General features: G+C 46.9%; 1 protein-coding gene across 3 annotated transcripts in view; it reads right to left on the reverse strand.

Annotated features, from left to right (window-relative positions):
* Positions 1-16,939, reverse strand: part of MAN1C1 (mannosidase alpha class 1C member 1) — a 144,486-nt gene extending 127,547 nt beyond the window's left edge. The window contains exon 1 of one of the 3 annotated variants that reach the window (XM_049617763.1): positions 15,267-16,939. In XM_049617763.1, the coding sequence (XP_049473720.1) occupies positions 15,267-15,806 (540 nt within the window). In that variant the 5' untranslated portion in view covers positions 15,807-16,939. The remainder of the gene's footprint in view (positions 1-15,266) is intronic. The other 2 variants (XM_049617762.1, XM_049617761.1) reach the window with 2 other exon arrangements.
* Between the last annotated feature and the right edge of the window lie 211 nt (positions 16,940-17,150).

Genomic DNA, 17,150 nt, shown 5'->3' on the forward strand with positions numbered 1-17,150 from the left:
CAGAGCCCGACGCGGGGCTTGAGCTCATGAACCGCGAGATCATGACTTGAGTTGAAGCTGGACACTTAACCAACTGAGCCAACCAGGCACCCCTAGAATCCCTGTTCTGAAGATTCAACAGACCAGTTCTTTTGACACCTACCAAGACTGACAATTTCTACGCTAATCCATCCCAAAGTGAAAGCTCTTCCTCTAAATTATTACCCATGAGCCTTAAATGAGGTAATAGAATGAATGTCAACCAAAGCGTCAGAAGAGTGGGTTTACATCAGTGTATCACAGTTTAATCTGGCAGGGCCTGGAGGTGGTCACTGCCATTTCAGTGTCTTCATTCTCTCAGCTATAAAGTGGGATTATAGTCCATGCCATCCATGTATGCCACAGGCTGTTGTGGGGATCAGCTAAACTCTTAATGGGATGCTAGGGCTCTACTAAAAATACCACACACACAAGGAGTGTTTATCTCAGCTCCCCAGGAGGAGGTGGGCTTTGTCCCAGCCCAACCCCCACTCCCCTCCAAATCAGATGCCTTGCAGATTCACCCTGGGGATTTAAATGCCAGTGGGTGGTACAGAGGCCAGAGAGTCAGAAACCCCCCCCCTTTTTTTTTTAATTTTTTTTAACATTTATTTATTTTGAGACAGAGAGAGACAGAGCATGAACGGGGGAGGGTCAGAGAGAGGGAGACACAGAATCTGAAACAGGCTCCAGGCTCTGAGCTGTCAGCACAGAGCCCGACGCGGGGCTCGAACTCACGAACTATGAGATCATGACCTGAGCCGAAGTCAGACGCTTAACCTACTGAGCCACCCAGGAGCCCCCAGAAACCCTTTTTATAACATACAAGACGACTTCAAATACCAGGGCTGACAATCTGGAATTCTGGTGCCAAGTTTAAGAGCACTTTACTCAGAGTACAGAGAATCTTATTATGCTTTAATCTAATTCAGTGTCTAATCACAGGAAATGTCTAACATTGTCTCCCTCATCCCCATCTGGACTGACACTACTCTGGTACCATTCTTAGCTACTCAAGGATCAATAACCAGATGGACCTCCTAGCATGATTATAAGAAGGCTATTCCACAATACTACCTCTGAAAGTACATCCGTGTGAAGTCTCTGCCCCTTACATAATTATACATCCAAAAGGACCTATATCTGAAACGGCTAGAGAAGTCTCTAGACCGAGCTGCTATTTTTCTGTCTAAGCATTAAGGTTTCTCTGTAAAGGGTTTCCTTATACCCTAAAGTAACAACATTGGTCATACTTTAGAGGCTGCTCTCTAGGCCAGTCCTGAAAGCAAGAAACTAAAGTCTTCCTTCCCCATTGATTCTTATAATTAAAAACCAAGACTACTCCAGAGTTCTGTAAGGTATGCGGTAGACCTGGGGAACGGCTTCTGGGAGAGTTGGAAAGGAGGAAGATTTGCTGATTTAGGTCAAGAACACAAGCACAGAAAAAACAAAAATGGTTCTGTAATGTCTTCCCAGGAGATCAGCATCTACTTGGCAAAGTTTAGCCTTAATCTCTGAAAAGCTCATTCCAGTAGTGAAAATGGGGGAGAAGGATCTTAAATAAGTGACTTATACCTTTTATTCAACACCCCACCCATTCCAAAGGACACAAATGAAGTTAAAGAGAGCCTTTGCCATAAGATACTATCTTCGCCCCACACTGAGCTTTCTTGAATAAGGGGAAATAATCAGATCTCACAGAACGCACCTTGGAAATTCTGAGCCACATGTATTTAGCTTTCTTCTGATCAGTAATTCAGCAATTTGGCCTACATAAGCATCTTTTTTTTTTTTTTTAATGAAAGAATTTACAAACCAAAGTTTAAAAAGTAGTAAATAGACTTAAGGTAAGGAGGCCAGAAAAATTATTTGACAGGTTAAAAAATCCTGGGAAGAAAGTGACACTAATGGAGGCTGCTGGAACATCACAGATACCAACAAATATTTCTTCTAACATCTAAAAACAGATGAGCAAAAAAAAAAAAAAACAAAAAAAACCACAAATAATTTAAAATCACATCAACCAAAAATTAGGAGCCCTTTGATGTAGGTTCAGTACAAAATTATATTTCACATACCCAGTACCATTTTCTAAAAATAAATAAGAATCTTTAAATATCTAAATTACACTAAAATACATACTTGATAAAGTTCACGTCATTGATTCGGGAGTGTTTAGAAACCTACTCAAAGTGTTCATTTGCACTTACATATGATGCTAAATTATCAAATCTAGATTGAATGGTTTCTTGGCCAAGTACAGATTAGAAAATCACAAAATTGGGAAAGTAGAAAATAAAGCAGCCAGATCAGGTATCCTGACAACTACAAGAAGTGACAGCTGACAGCTTAACAGAAAGAGGGGAGAAAAACCACATAAAAGCAGATGAAGCTAGGATCTTTTTTTTTTTTTTTAATGTTTATTTTTGTGAGCGAGAGAGAGAGAGAGAGAGAGAGAATGAGCAGGGGAGGGACAGAGAGAAAGGGAGACACAGAATCAATTCAAAGCAGGCTCCGGGCTCCGAGCTGTCAGCGCAAAGCCCGACGTGGGGCCCGAACCCATGAACCGCGAGATCATGACCTGAGTGAAAGTCAGGCGCTCAACCGACTGAACCACCCAGGCGCCCCAAAGCTAGGATCTTTAAAAGGTAGGATTCACAATGTTTAGCACAGAATCTTTTAAAAAATGAGTAGACATATGAAAATATACAAAAAAGTGACCCATAACCAGGAGATTAAAACAGTCAGTAAGTACAGACTCAATGATGACAAAGATTTTGGAAACAGCAAAAAACACCATTTGAAAAACTATTGTAAATACCCCTTGGAATTTAAAGAAAACTATGGAAATAATAAATGAACAGATGGGAAATATCAGAGAAACAGAAACCATGGAAAAGGTCCAGATGGAAATTCTAGAAGTAAAAAAAATAAAATTTAAAAATCCTTGAAATAAAAAAATCGCTGGGTGGGCTTAACAACCAATGGAAAAGTTCAGTGAACTTGAAGATATGTTAATATAAATTATCTACATCAAAACACAAAAAGGCTGAAAAGAAAATGAAGAGACTCAGTTATCTGTAAAAAAGTATCAAGCAATCTAACTTCTATGTAACTGGAGTTCTAAATGGGGGTGCCTGGATGGCTCAGTCAGTTAAGCCTCCGATTCTCAACTTTGGCTCAGGTCATGATCTCACAGTTCGTGGGTTCAAGCCCTGCATCAGGCTCCATGTTGACAGTGCGAAGCCTCCTTTGGATTCTCTCTCTCTCCTGCCCCCTCCCCTGGGCACACACACTCTCTCAAAATAAATAAACTTTAAAAAAGGAGGAGGAGGAGGAAGGAAGAAGAAAAGTAATAGGAGATGGAATGGGGCAGAAAAAAAATATTGAAGAAATATTAGCCAAAATTTTTCCAAACTTGATGAAAAAATACCAATCTGCAGATATAAGAAACTTAATAAACCCCAAGAAAATAACCAATGACATCCACATCTAGGCATATCACAGTTGAATTGCTGAAAATGAAAGGCAAAAGTAGCATACCAAGAGAGGGGAAATATATACAGGGAAATATACTCTAACCTTTCATCAGAAACAATGAAAGCTACAAGACAATGGGTCTTTCGTTAAAGAAAAATAAAATTTTATACCCATCAAAAATAGCCTTTTAAAATGAAGGCAAAATAGAGACATTTTCAGGTAAACATAAGCTACAAGGATTTGTGACCAGCAAACCTATACTACAAGAAATATTAAGAGTTGTTTTTCAGGCTGATGGGAAAGTGGTACCAGAACTCAGACATGCAAGAAGGAATGAAGGACACTATAAATGGTAAGTATGTGGATGAATAAAAAGACTCCAATTTATTCATTTATTCAAGAAAACCGTTTGAAGCAAAAAAAATTACTAATGTGTTATGAACTATATATGTAGAAGCAAAATATATGACATGAGAATGAAAACTGAAAAGAGGGTAACACAAGCAGATTGTCAGACTAGATAAAGAAGTGATAAGAAGATAGTGAATGAAGCCCAAAATAAGCAGAAGGAAGGAAACAGAGGCAAATGTAAGTATTAATTTTTTTTTTAAAAAAATAGATATTTTTAAAAAAAGATCAGGGGTTGGGGCACCTGGGTGGCTTAGTCAGTTAAGCGTCTGACTTCAGCTCAGGTCATGATCTCACAGTTCGTGAGTTCGAGCCCTGCATCAGGCTCTGTGCTGACAGCCTAGAGCCTGCATCAGATTCTGTGTCTCCCTCTCTTCTGATCCTCACCTGCTCACACTCTGTCTCTCTCTCCTTCAAAAATAAATAAACATTAAAAAAAAAAAAGATCAGGGGCGCCTGGGTGGCTCAGTCCGTTAAGCGTCCGACTTCAGCTCAAGTCATGATCTCATGGTTTGTGAGTTTGAGCCCCATGTCAGGCTCTGTGCTCGGAGCCTGGAGCCTGCTTCAAGTTCTGCTTCTCCCTTTCTCTGCGCACCCCCTTCATGCTCTGTCTCTCTTAAAAATAAATAAACATTAAAAAAATGTTTTTAAAAAGATCAAAAGTTGGTTCCAAAGATCAGTAAAATTGATGAACTACTAGCTACACTATTTTTTCAAAAATTTTTTTAGTGTTTTTATTTTATTTTTGAGAGAGAGAGAGAGAGACAGAACATGAGCGGGGGAGGGGCAGAGAGAGAGGGAGACACAGATCCGAAGCAGGCTCCAGGCTCCGAGCTGTCAGCACAGAGCCTGATGAGGGGCTCGAACTCACAGACTGCGAGATCATGACCTGAGCTGAAGTCAGACGCTCAACCGACTGAGCCACCCAGGCGCCCCCTAGCTACACTATTTTTAAAGAATGCAACAAAGAAAGCAATTACCAGTATGGAAAATGAAAGAGGGAGCACCACTACAGGTCCTACAAATATTAAAAGGAAAATGAGAATCTTGGGAACAACTTTATTCTAATAAATTCTATAATTTGGATGAAATAGACAAATTTGTTGAAAGCAAAACTGACAAAACTGACGAGACAAATTCTGAATAGCCTTATATCTGTTAAAGTAATTGAAATGATCATTTAAAACCTCTCTCTCTTTCTCTCTCTCTCTCTCTCTCTCTCACACACACACACACACACACACACACTCTCCTGTAGGCCTGGATGGCTTTGGTGGTGGTAAATGGTAAATTCTATCAAACATTTAAGGAAGACCTAATATTAGTGTCCCACAAACTTGTGCAGAAAATATGATAACATTTTTCAGCTCATTTTATGAAGTAACATAATGCTGTACCAAAAACCAGACAAAGCCCTTACAGGAAAACTATAGAGCAATATGCCTCATGAACACAGATGCAAAAATTCTTAACAAAATACTTGAAAAGCAAATGCAAATTTACCATTCTTTTAAAATCAATATGATTTGGGGGCACCTGGGTGGCTCAGTTGGTTGACCATCAGACTTCGGCTCAGGTCATGATCTCTCAGTTCATGAGTTTGAGCCCCACATCAGACTAGCTGCTGTCAGCCTGTCTGCCTGTCAGAGCCCTGCAAAGCCTACTTTAGGTCCTCTGTTCCCGCCCACCCCCCCCCCACCCTGCTCTTCCCCCATTTGCACACTCTCTCTCTCAAAAAAAAATTTTTTTTAAAAAGGATAAAATCAATATGACTTACCATATTAACAGAATTAAAGAGAAAATATGACCATCTCCAGAGACTCAGAAAAAGTATTTGACAAAATTCAATTCCATTTATGATAAAAACTCTCAGCAAACTAGGAACGTTATGGTAACTTCAACCTGATAAAAGGCATCTACCAACACCTATACCTAACATCATACTTAATGTAAAAGACTGAATGCTTCTCCCTTGAGATCAAGAGCAAAGCAAAGAGGTCAGTTCTCACCACTTCTATCTCACATTGAACCAGAAGTCCTAGCCAGTGCAATGAAGGAAGAAAAAGAAATAAAAGGCATAAAACATTGGAAAGGAAGAAGTAAAACCGTCTTGACTCATAGACAACATAATTGTATACCTAACAGATCCTAAAGAATCTACAAAGAACAAATTTAATAAATGAACTCAATAAGGTCACATGACACAAAATCAATATACAAAAATCTATTGTATTTCTGTGTACTAGCAACAAAAATTTAAAATTAAAAATTTAAAGATTACTATTTACAGTAGCAAATGGCTGTTGTACTAAAAGACGTTCACGTCCTCTACATCAAAAAGTACAAACCATCGTTGAGAGAAAGAAAATCTAAATAAACAGAGAGAGATACCACATTCATGGATCAAAGACCCAATATTGTTAAGATATCGGTTCTCCCCAATTTGACTCACAGATTCAAAGCAAACCCAATCACACTGCCAGCAGGACTTTTCACAGAAACTGACAAGCTCATTCTCAAATGTTTGCAGAAATGCAAAGGATCTACAATAACCAAAGCAATTTTGAAAAGGAAGCTCAAAGATAGAGGGCCTGCTTTTAAGACTTATTATAAAGCTACAGCATCAAGATAGTATGAATTAGCATAAACATAAATCAGTAGAACAGAAGAGTCCAGAAACAGAACCATGTATATATGGTCTATTTATCTACCATGGATTCAAAGCAATTCAATGAGGAAAGGAGAGACTTTTCAACAAAAAGTGGTAAAAAACTGGACATCTAAAAGTAAAATAATGACTCTCAACTCCTACCTCATAACACATACAAAAATTAGTTAGAAGTAGACAGGAGACCTAAAAGTAAAAACTAAAATGATCACGCTTCTGGAATTAAAAGGAGACTATTTTCATGACCATGGGGAAGGGAAAGGCTTTTTGGTTTTGTTTTGTTTTGTTTTCTAAGTAGACACAGAAAGCACTAACCATAAAAGAAAATATTGATACACTGACTTCATCAAAATTTAAAACTTCTGTTCTTTGGAGCACCTGGGTGGCTCAGTCAGTTGAGCTTCCAACTTCGGCTCAGGTCATGATCTCATGGTCTGTGAGTTCAAGCCCCGCGTCGGGCTCTGTGCTGACAGCTCGGAGCCTGGAGCCTGCCTCAGATTCTGTGTCTCCCTCTCTCTCTGCCCCTCCACCACTTGCACTGTGAGTGTGCGTGTGTGTGTGCACGCGCATGCAAGTGTGTGTGTGTCAAATAGTGAATAAACATTAAAAAAAACTTCTCTTTGAATGATCACTAAGAAAATGAAATATTCTGGGAGCTAATATGTATGTATGTATGTTTAGTTATTTTTGAGAGTGACAGAGCGTGAGCTGGGGAGGTGCAGAGAGAGACACACACACACACGCACAGAATCTGAAGCAGACTCCAGGCTCTGAGCTGTCAGCACAGAGCCTGATGCAAGGCTCGAACCCACGAGCCATGACATCATGACCTGAGCTGAAGTCGGATGCTAAACCGACTGAGCCATGCAGGCACCCTTGGGAGCTAATATTTATAATAGACCGGGAGTGAATATTTATAGTATGTATATCTGACAAAGGACTTATATCCAGAATATATAAAGTATTTCTATATCCAATAAGATGACAAACAGCCCAATTTTTTAATTTAAAAAAGGGCATAAGATTTTAATAGACACTTATAGGATGATACGTAAATAGTAAACACATGAAAAGATGTTCAATACCGATAGTTAACAAGGAATCAAGAATTAAAACTACAATGAAATATTACTACACATCACATAGAATGGCTAAACTTAAAAAGGTGAACAATAGCAAGTGTTGACAAAGATGCAGAATTCTCACACACTGCTGACAGAAGTATAAAATGGCCTTAACTACTTAGGGAGAATATCTCCAGTTTTCCTATAAAGTTAAACATATGTCTACTCTATGAACCAGCAATTCTACTCCCAAGTATTGACACAAAAGGAATGGAACGATGCCTATACAAAGCCTGTACATATAATATTCACAGCAGCTTTATTCATAATAGCCAAACACTGGAAACAACCAAAAAGTCCAACAACGGGTGATGGATAAACAAACTGCAGTATATTCATGCGAGAAAACATAACAATAAAAAGGAATGAAGTATGGAATATGTTCAGGGATGAATTTCAGAAACATCCTTGGTGAAGGAAGCCTTGCACAAAAGGGCATATGTTATATTACTCCATTTATTTCAAGTTCCAGGACAGGCAAATCTCTTGTGACACGCTGAAATAGGAGATGGGAGGTGGGTGATGGGGCATTGCCTGGGAAGGAACAGAGGGACCTTTCTGAGACGATGGGAATGTTCCACACCTTCATGGGTGTTTTACGCGGTTTTCTGCATTTGTCAAAATTCAGCAAACTGTATATTTAAGATCTGTGCATTTTGCTGTATGTAAACTACACTTAAATAAATAGGTAGCACCTGCATCACAGGGTTGTTGTTAAAAAAAAAGGGGGGACAAAAACACAGGGAGAGGCACTGAGAGGCCAAAAGACACCTATACAACTCAGCAGGCCCTACAGAACATGCTGTATTGCACAGTCGATTTTCTGGACCACCAAGTCATGACAGAGGTGGAGGAGCGGGGAGAAATCTATTATTCAACCACTGAAAATGGTTGTTATTTAGTGAACACTGTTTGCCTGTAAGTTTCACCTGTGGAGCAGGCGATACCCCGAGCATGCCAGATAAAAGCACAATTATTGCTCATCGATAAAAAAGAACGCTAATCAGTCTGCCAAAGTTCCTTCTGTAAAGTTACCACTAGCGGTTCTGCACTAATACAGATGGACAACTGCCCTGGTCTTGGCCTTTAATTAATGAAAAGGCGGAGTTAAGAGACATACTCAGGCCTCCTTGTGAGTAAGAGCTGTTCTGCCTGCCTGCCTGCCTGCCTGCCAAGTTTGGGGAGCTCTCAACCCAAATCTTAGAAAACAGCCTTTTCAGGGAAGAAAACACCTACGCCTGGGCCACCACACATACTGAGCCTGAAGCCTATAGCTGTGGTCTCCATGGTTTCTGCTCTCTTTGGCGGTGGAGGTCTGACTTGTAGTGATCTCAGCCACATTGACTCTGCATTTAAAAGAACCAAAATTGGGGGTGCCTGGGTGGCTCGGTCGGTTGAGCGTTCGACTTCGGCTCAGGTCATGATCTCACAGTTTGTGAGCTTGGGCCCCACATCGGACTCTGTGCTGACAGCTCGGAGCTGGAACCTGCTTCGGATTCTGTGTCTCCTTCTCTCCCTGCCCCTCCCCCACTTGTGCTCTGTCTCTCTCTGCCTATCAAAAATAAATAAATATTAAAAAAAAATTTTTTTTTAAATAAAAGAACCCAAATTGGGGCACCTGGCTGGCTCAGTTGGTAGAGTATGTTATTCTTGATCTCAGAGTCCTGAGTTCAAGCCCCACACTCTGTGTGGAGCCTACTTTAAAAAATTAAAAATAGGGGTGCTTGGGTGGCTCAGTCAGTTAAGCTTCCAATTTCGGCTCAGGTCATGATCTCATGTTCACAAGTTCAAGCCCCGCATCGGGCTCTGTGCTGACAGCTCAGAGCTTCAGATTCCTTCTTCAGATTCCGTGTCTCCCTCTCTCTCTGCTCTTCCCCACTCATGCTCGCTCTCTCTCTCTCTCTCTCTCTCTCAAAAATAAATAAATATTTTTTTAAAAGTGTAATAAATAAGAGAACCAAAACTATGCTGTTTTGGCTATTAACTAGCCTCCAGAGCCAAGTGGGGGTAAAGAAGAGGGACTTAGGCCCTAGGGTCCTCAGAATTCTTTTGAGGAGTCTTCAATTTGATGTCTTGTCATCATCTGCCATGATGATGCAGAGCTAAGAAAGTCTTGTTTTGTTTCCCCAAATCATGCAAACACTTGCCTGTGAGGCCCTGGCCCTGGGGTAGTTGGAAGTCAAGAACCAGGGCTTACTGTCTGAATGAGCCTGGTCTTTCTGGACCACAGGTGTAGAGAACTGGAATCATCATCATCATCATCATCTTGGATCAAAGACACTCATCCCTGCTCCATGCATGGTTCCTCTTTTAAAGTAATGTAATAAATACCCATGAATTCACCTGAGGCAGCTACTCTCCTGAATCATGTCCATCATTCCCTTGCTAAGGCTTTCCTGACCTGGCCAATGAAAACAAGGCAGGGAGAGAATTCCCTAAAGCTCTCCCACCACCTCCCTTTGTGTAACACAGACTCAACCCAGGATACAGGAAGGCCAGAGGCGGTACCCACAGGACTGGTTGCCCACCGAGATTATGAAACCGCTTCCCTGAATGGAATTCCTTTCCAATTTGTGAGCCTGATTTATTTTCTTCAGTAAGAGAAAAGATGTAAGTCCCTTTGAGCAAAGTATGCCTGATATATATCACAATATTTATTTTTGGTAGAGTAATGGATCAGTCTTCAGGGAAAGCTAGAGAAAAAGCATTTCTTGAGCTTGGATGTAAATCAGTCACTCCAAAAACCGCAGGGGAATCTATATTCTTACCCCTCTGCTAACTACAGTGTGAACTACACAGCTGACTTTTAAAAGTCATTGTTTCTAGACCTAACACTAACGACAGAGGTAAGGATGTGAGTCCCAACAAACAACCGCTCCTGAAATGTCTGCACCTCATTCCCCCAAATGATAGTGCAATGCAAAATAAGAGATCCAGCCGACCTGTGGGTGTGAAGTTGTCCACCTGGTGGGGACAAGGTCTAAGCTTTACACACAGTACTCCATTCCAAGGAAGAAGGATGAGGCGTGGCTGGGCTTAGGATGTAAGGGTCTCCCAAAGGACCTGTCCAGTTACTATGGGCCAGACTCCTATCTACATGAAATGTATCATAGAGCAGGACAAGAGTGAAACTGAAGGACAGGGAGAAGAAAAGATCTTCAATGAATCTGCAACTTAAACAGAGCTCTTCAAAGGAAAGAGTGTTCCTAATATTAATTACCCTGAACATCTCACAGGCTCAGATTCACATGCTACAAAGAACACAAAGCCCTTTAATTTTCCTACCCCTCCATGGCCCTAGTGGTGATAAATCAGATATACAGGGAAACCACACATGACTAACGAACCAGCCCATTAACGGCAAGCAAAGATCATTTGCCAAGATGACTTATTCAGACATAGTCACATATCATAACCAGCGATATCCTGGAGGCTTAACGCAGCAGGCATAGAAAGCAAGAGCTGGGGCCCTCCCTGCCAAGTTTCAGGCACTCCAGGGCAACTCGGGCATCCTCCAGATGCCTGCTATCCAGGCATGAAAAGACTTTATTCGTGGCTGCCACCTCCCCACTCTCTTCAAGGTAGACTACATGCACTTGGAAAATTACTGCAACTTCTAAAAGGCCTCTTGGGTCACGGAGCTGCTAAGTCCCCAGCCTTGCCATGGCCCCTACGCTGACACTCTTAGAATTGCAGGTACCCTCAGGAAGAAGACCCAACTTTTGCCACCAGCAACTTTAACTGTTAGTTTATAGATCTCTGCTGTAGCCACTCATTTAAGTAACTGAGTTCCAACTAGGTGTCAGACCCTATTCTAGGTGCTTGGGCAGATCCATAAACAAAACAGTAAACAGGCGGGAGTGAGGGAAAGACAAGGGTCCCTTAAATGCCAGTCCCTTTGTTTTACCAGGAAAACAGGTCCAGTGATAGACAGGAGTTTTTCTTTGAGGTCAGAGTTGATGGCATGACTAGGTCTTGAACCCAGGATGGATTCTTAGCAGGACCGCCACATTCGGTGGTGCATAAGGGGATTGGACAGAGAGGATGGGGATGAAATTCAACCCATGTTCTGCCTATGGACCAGGGGAAGCTCCATTCCAATACTACATTCTCACTGTCTCAGACTTCCCAGTTCCCTTTAACAAAAGCCCCCTAAACTGGAAGGGACAACTGAGGTTCCCCAGATTGGCAACCAACCATCAGCAGCAGGACCCAGGAGAGTGTGAACCCTTTCACTGAGATGTAACCCTGACAAGCTACACATCCCCCCAGCGCTTGTTATGAGTGAGAAAATCTGTTGAACTCGAATCTGTAAGGAATCCACCAATGGCAAAGCTCCCCTATAATTAATGATTATGACAATAATTTCCTATATCATCTTCAGATCTGGAAGAGAAGGCTGCTAGCAAGCTGTTTTACGTTCTCGCCAACTCCTTTACTCTTCATGATCCCAGGCTGAGGAGTTGTCACTGTTCAATCCCATCTCTAAAGTCCCATCTGGGGGCGCTGGGGTGTCCAACTCTTGATTTGGGCTGTCACGATCTGATAGGTCGTGAGATCGAGCCCAGCGACGGAGCTTGCTTTATCTATTCTTGACTAAGTGCCAGGGATGCAACAGTGAATACCACCACAATCATCAACAACGGCACGCCATTGTCACCTCATGGAACTAACTAGCACATTGCAAACAGAGCTGGGAGAAGCCCAACTGCTAAGGAGTCCCTGACCAGACTGGCAGTCTACTTAGTGACTGCGTCTGGAAGCAAGGGTGTATGCGACACTCCCTCACTCTATTTTACAGAAGGAAAAATAAGGTCCAGGAATGAGAGCAGGTAGCTTGCCCAAAGTCAGATGTTGACAGTTGAACTGTCATTCACATTCTCTGGGTCTCCCCTTTCCACCACATTGCCTCCTGCAAGGTTCCATGGCTGCAGAGTGAAGAAAAATAGTTGGTTCTATGGACAGATTGTTTCCTGATGTACGTACACACCCAGAACATGTGGCTTCAACCCATCTTATCAGCACAGACCCCATGCCCATGTTCATCTCTCAAAGCAGTAGTTTATAAATATACTTCATTGATCTAGAGCCTGGGTGTCCAGTCTTCATTCACTCTCATTTATCACCCTCTCTGTGTCTCTCTTGACGTTTACTTTCACTTTAAAAACCTCGTCTTATAAGAACAGAGCCCTTTTTATCTGATACTAGCTCCCCCTCTGCTCCTGGGGTCTAATCAATCCATGTCTGGAAATAAACAAGCCAGAGAGGGAAGCACCAGTCCCTCTTACGAAAACAGGCACCTTTCTAAAATGATCTACCCCTGGGCACGGCACAGATAGAAATTTAAATGAGAAGGAAATAAAGACATCCTCCAGCCATAGTCCTATGCATTCCCTATCAGACAGGACACCGGGGAAGGTAGCTCTGTGTTAACAGCTAACCCAAAGACTCGGCCCCACATTTTCCAGGTTGTTGGGAGGGGCGGGGGTCCAAACTCAAGAAGCCTGAAGAGACAGCAGGCTTCAACATATTCTAGTATATCTGGTTCAGCCTCCTCTGTTCTGAGGAGCTTAAGGTCTTCAGGAGAGTAAGAGAGGGCTCACTGAACACCAACTGCAGGTACATGCAAGCGGGCCTCCAGCTGCTACCAGGGGTGCTCAGAGATGCCAGTCTGAACGATCCAGACATCTGGCAACCAACACAACCCTTCGCCCGTCATGTTATTTTACACCCACCTGCAGAGCAGAGTCTCCACACCTCCCACCACCCCCCAGCTGCTGCAGCCTGCAGCCTCTGCCGGCAAGGGAAGCTGTCTCTGTATGTAGAGGGGCAGAACCAAGTCCCCACTAGCCAGCACCCCCTTCCTACCATGGCTCCCGGCCCCAGGCTTTCAGAAATAGGTCACATATCTAGATGCAAATGCAGAAAGCACCTCTTCTGATGAGGACAGCAGTTAGTTCTTCATTCTTTGGGGGAGGCTTCTGAAAATCTGATGGCAGCACGGGACACCCCCACGAAAAACTGCATGCGTGTAGTTTATATGTAATGTCACTGGGAGTTACTGCTCTCCAGGGAGGTGTAAAAAGGCAGAAAGGGCTAATGTGCTCAGAGCTGGCTTCAAGAAAGGGAGCTGCCGGTGGTTCACATAAGTAGTCAACGGCACAGTTCTTAACCAAAAAGGGGGAAATGATGTCCCTTCCTTAGCTCCTGCAAGTTCCAGCCTTCAATTAACATTTGAGATTTCAACAAGAATTTGAAAACTGAGAGCGCGCACGCACGCGCGCGCGCACACACACACACACACACACACACACCAAGGACTCATCTTTGTGGCTTTCTATCTTGACGTCATAAAATGTCCTGTGACTGCTAGTTAAGATAGTCTCCAAACGGGGCTTATCTTGGAAGGGCTGAGTACCAACAGAGGTAAGAAGTGTGGGAGAGGTGGACACTGGGATGGAGGACAGTCCAGACACGGAGAAAGGGACAGCTAAGCTCTCCACTGGCTCTGAGCAGATCCCAGCAGGGCAGGTCTTGACCCTTGCTGCCGGCTCCCCCTGGAAATCAGACCTGCTGACTCCTTTGCAGCAAATAAAAAGTCCAGACAGAAACAGTCCTTTCCTTCTGGGTCCATCCATGGCATGGGGAGGGCCAAGGCGGGGGTGTGGGGGAAGCATCCTCTCATTTCTAGGGAGGAGACCCTGGCCCACTGCTTGCCCATAGCCCCCTCGTGGCCTGGGGGTGTCACTGCAGCCCCCTCTGCATTGCTGGGCAAAAACCTCAGGCAGGCAGCTGTAACAGTGGTACAGCTGAGTATTTAGTTACCAGTGGCGGCTTGGCAACAATCTTCAAGCCACGGCGAGGCTGCGTTTGCTTTTGGTTTCTTAAGCTGAGACCAAGACTCACACTCAAAGTGATCCTTCTAAACCCCTCCCTCCCACAATCCCTACAGGGAACAAGTCCAAGACCTGCTTCATTAGGCCAATCACCTCAGAGCTTCTGTAACATTACCACCACCCTATTGATCATTCCTTCCTGCATCACATGCTATTATGTACAACTGTTCCCAAGCTCAACAGAAATAGTCAGCAAGAATCCACAACACTTTCCGGCTTGATTACAAAATACTTTCAGGACACCAAATACACCCCCAAATCCTGGATTTCCAGGTAGCAGATCCTACAGGGGTTTAGGGAAAGTCAGGACTTACGGACACACAGTGAGAAAGAAGGTGGCTCTTGGCCCTGTGCAAGCAGCTAACTAGCAACTCCACAAAGGGACAGAGCCCACCTGGGCTGGGGACTTGACCGGAAGGACCAGAGTCCGGGAGTAGGGCAGAGTCGGTCCAGTGGTTCAGCTACTGTCAGGGATGGGGATGATGAACTGAACCCAGCAGTGGGAAAGTGCCCATTAAGGAGAAAGTGGAAAGTTTGGAAGGAGAGAGGACGGTGCAGTGTGCCAGGAGGGCCTAAAGTAGTGAGTGGTCCAGGGACCAGAAGTGACTGGGGCCAGGGGAAACGGATGGAAGCACAGAGAGTCTTCCTTTTCCGAAGAAGGGGAGTCCTTACCTCCTTGATTTTCTCCCGCTGGGCTCGAACTAGGCTCTGGGGCTCCTTACTCTCATCCGCCCTAGTCCCCAGGACCGGGTGGCGGAGGCGGCTCTGGAACGCGTGGAAGTCAAAGCTAAACGGAATGCTCGGCTCCTGGGGTCTGAGGGCCGCGCTGCCGCTGCTCCGGGCCGCCGTGGCCATTTCGCGCGTCCCGGTGGGGTGGGTGCGCCGCAGCCACCCTTTCCGGCGCCGGGCATTGGCTTGGCTGCTGGCGTCGTCCTCACCCGGGGCTGGCACGGCGGGGGCCGGGTTGGGAGGCGACTCCTGCTCGCGGGCCAGAGGGTGGCCGGCGACTTCGGCCACCACCTCCAGGCCGGGCTGCTGGGTCCGGGGGGCCAGGAAGAGGCGCTTGAGGCGAGAGGAGTTGGGCAGCAGGAAGAGCGCCCCGAAGCACAGGGTGACGAGGCCCGAGAGGAAGAGAAGGAAGAGGAACTTCTGCGGCAGCCGCAGCCCCCACGGGGAGGCCGGGACGAAGACGGGGACTTTCCTCATGAGCATCGTGGCCTGGCGCGGGGCTGGGGCCGGTCAGCTCCGGCCGGGCCCCCCCACCCCGAGGCCCTCGGAGGGCAGGCACTGGCCGGCAGGGGGTTTGGCGCGGGGAGGTCGTCGAGGGGCGCCGCCCGGGGTGGGGGTCCCTGAGAGTTTCGCCGCTTCGGGGGCCGCCCCTGAAGTTCAAGGAGTTTGGGGGCGCGTCCCCCCGCGCCGAGGCGGGGGCGCAAGGGCCTCGGCGGGGCCCGGGCGCGCCGGGCGGCACGGCTCGGGGCCCGGGCCCGCAGGGGTCGGCCGCGCGCCACAGCCTTCGCTCCGGCCGCCGCGGAGCCCCTCCTCGCAGCGGCCGGACCCCGCGGGGCCCGCTCCTTCCCGCGCTGCGGCCGCCGCCGGGGCCGTCACATGCCGTCCTCGGAGCCCAGGCTGTCCGCGCGGAGGGGCGCCCGCAGGCCTCGTCCCCGCGCCGCGCCGCCCGCAGCCCCTCGGCCCAAAGTTTCAGCCTCAGAAGCAGTTTCCAGAAGGGGCCGGCTCAGGGGGCGAGGCGGTGGCGGGGCTGGCGTGTCAGCGCCGCTGAAAGAGCGCGCCGACCCGGCCGGGTCGTGACAGCTCCCGGCTCGGCTATCGGGACACGTCCACAACTTTGCTCCGCCTCGGAGCGGACGCCGGGCAGCGGGAGCGGGCACTTCTGCGCCCCCAGGGCAGGGGGCTTCCTGGGCCCCCGGGAGCAGAGGGACGCCCGAGCCGCGCGGTCCGGCGCCGGGCGCAGTCCGCCGTCCGCGACCAGCCGCGGCGGGGCGGCTGCAGCTGCGCCCGGGAGTGCGGACTCCCGCCCCGCCAACTCGCTGGGGCTCGGCGACCCGCTGGGATCACCTGTTCCCGGCCCCCGCCGGCCCCGCGGAGCGCGCAGCCCCGGTTGCACCTCTCCCGCTGCAGCTGGCGTCCTCGCAGCGGCCGCTCCAGACGGGCCGCTGCCTCCGCAGGCTGTGCCGCCGCCGCCGCCGCCGAGCCTGCGCCCCACACGCGCGCACACCCGCCCGGACGCCTCCGCCGCCGCCGCAGCTCGGGCTTTCACTGAGACAGCGCCCGCGGCCCCGCCTCCCTCCGGGCCACGCCCTCGGGCCACGCCCACTGCGCGCGCCCCGCGGTCCACCTCCGCCGCGGCGCCGCAGCCAGGCCAATGGCCTCGCGTCTGGGGGTAGGGAGCGCGGGGCCTGAGCGCGGGTGGGGAGAGGCGAAGGGACTCCAGGCCACGCCCCCTCCCTCAAGTGGCCAGCGCCGCGCACACTCCCCCCATCCCACCAGCACCAATGGTCCAGCTGCGCGGAGTTGGCGCGGGCGGGGGTGGAGAGCGGA

Source organism: Panthera uncia (genome assembly GCF_023721935.1).
Source record: "Panthera uncia isolate 11264 chromosome C1 unlocalized genomic scaffold, Puncia_PCG_1.0 HiC_scaffold_4, whole genome shotgun sequence".
In the NCBI taxonomy this organism is placed as follows: Eukaryota; Metazoa; Chordata; class Mammalia; order Carnivora; family Felidae; genus Panthera; species Panthera uncia.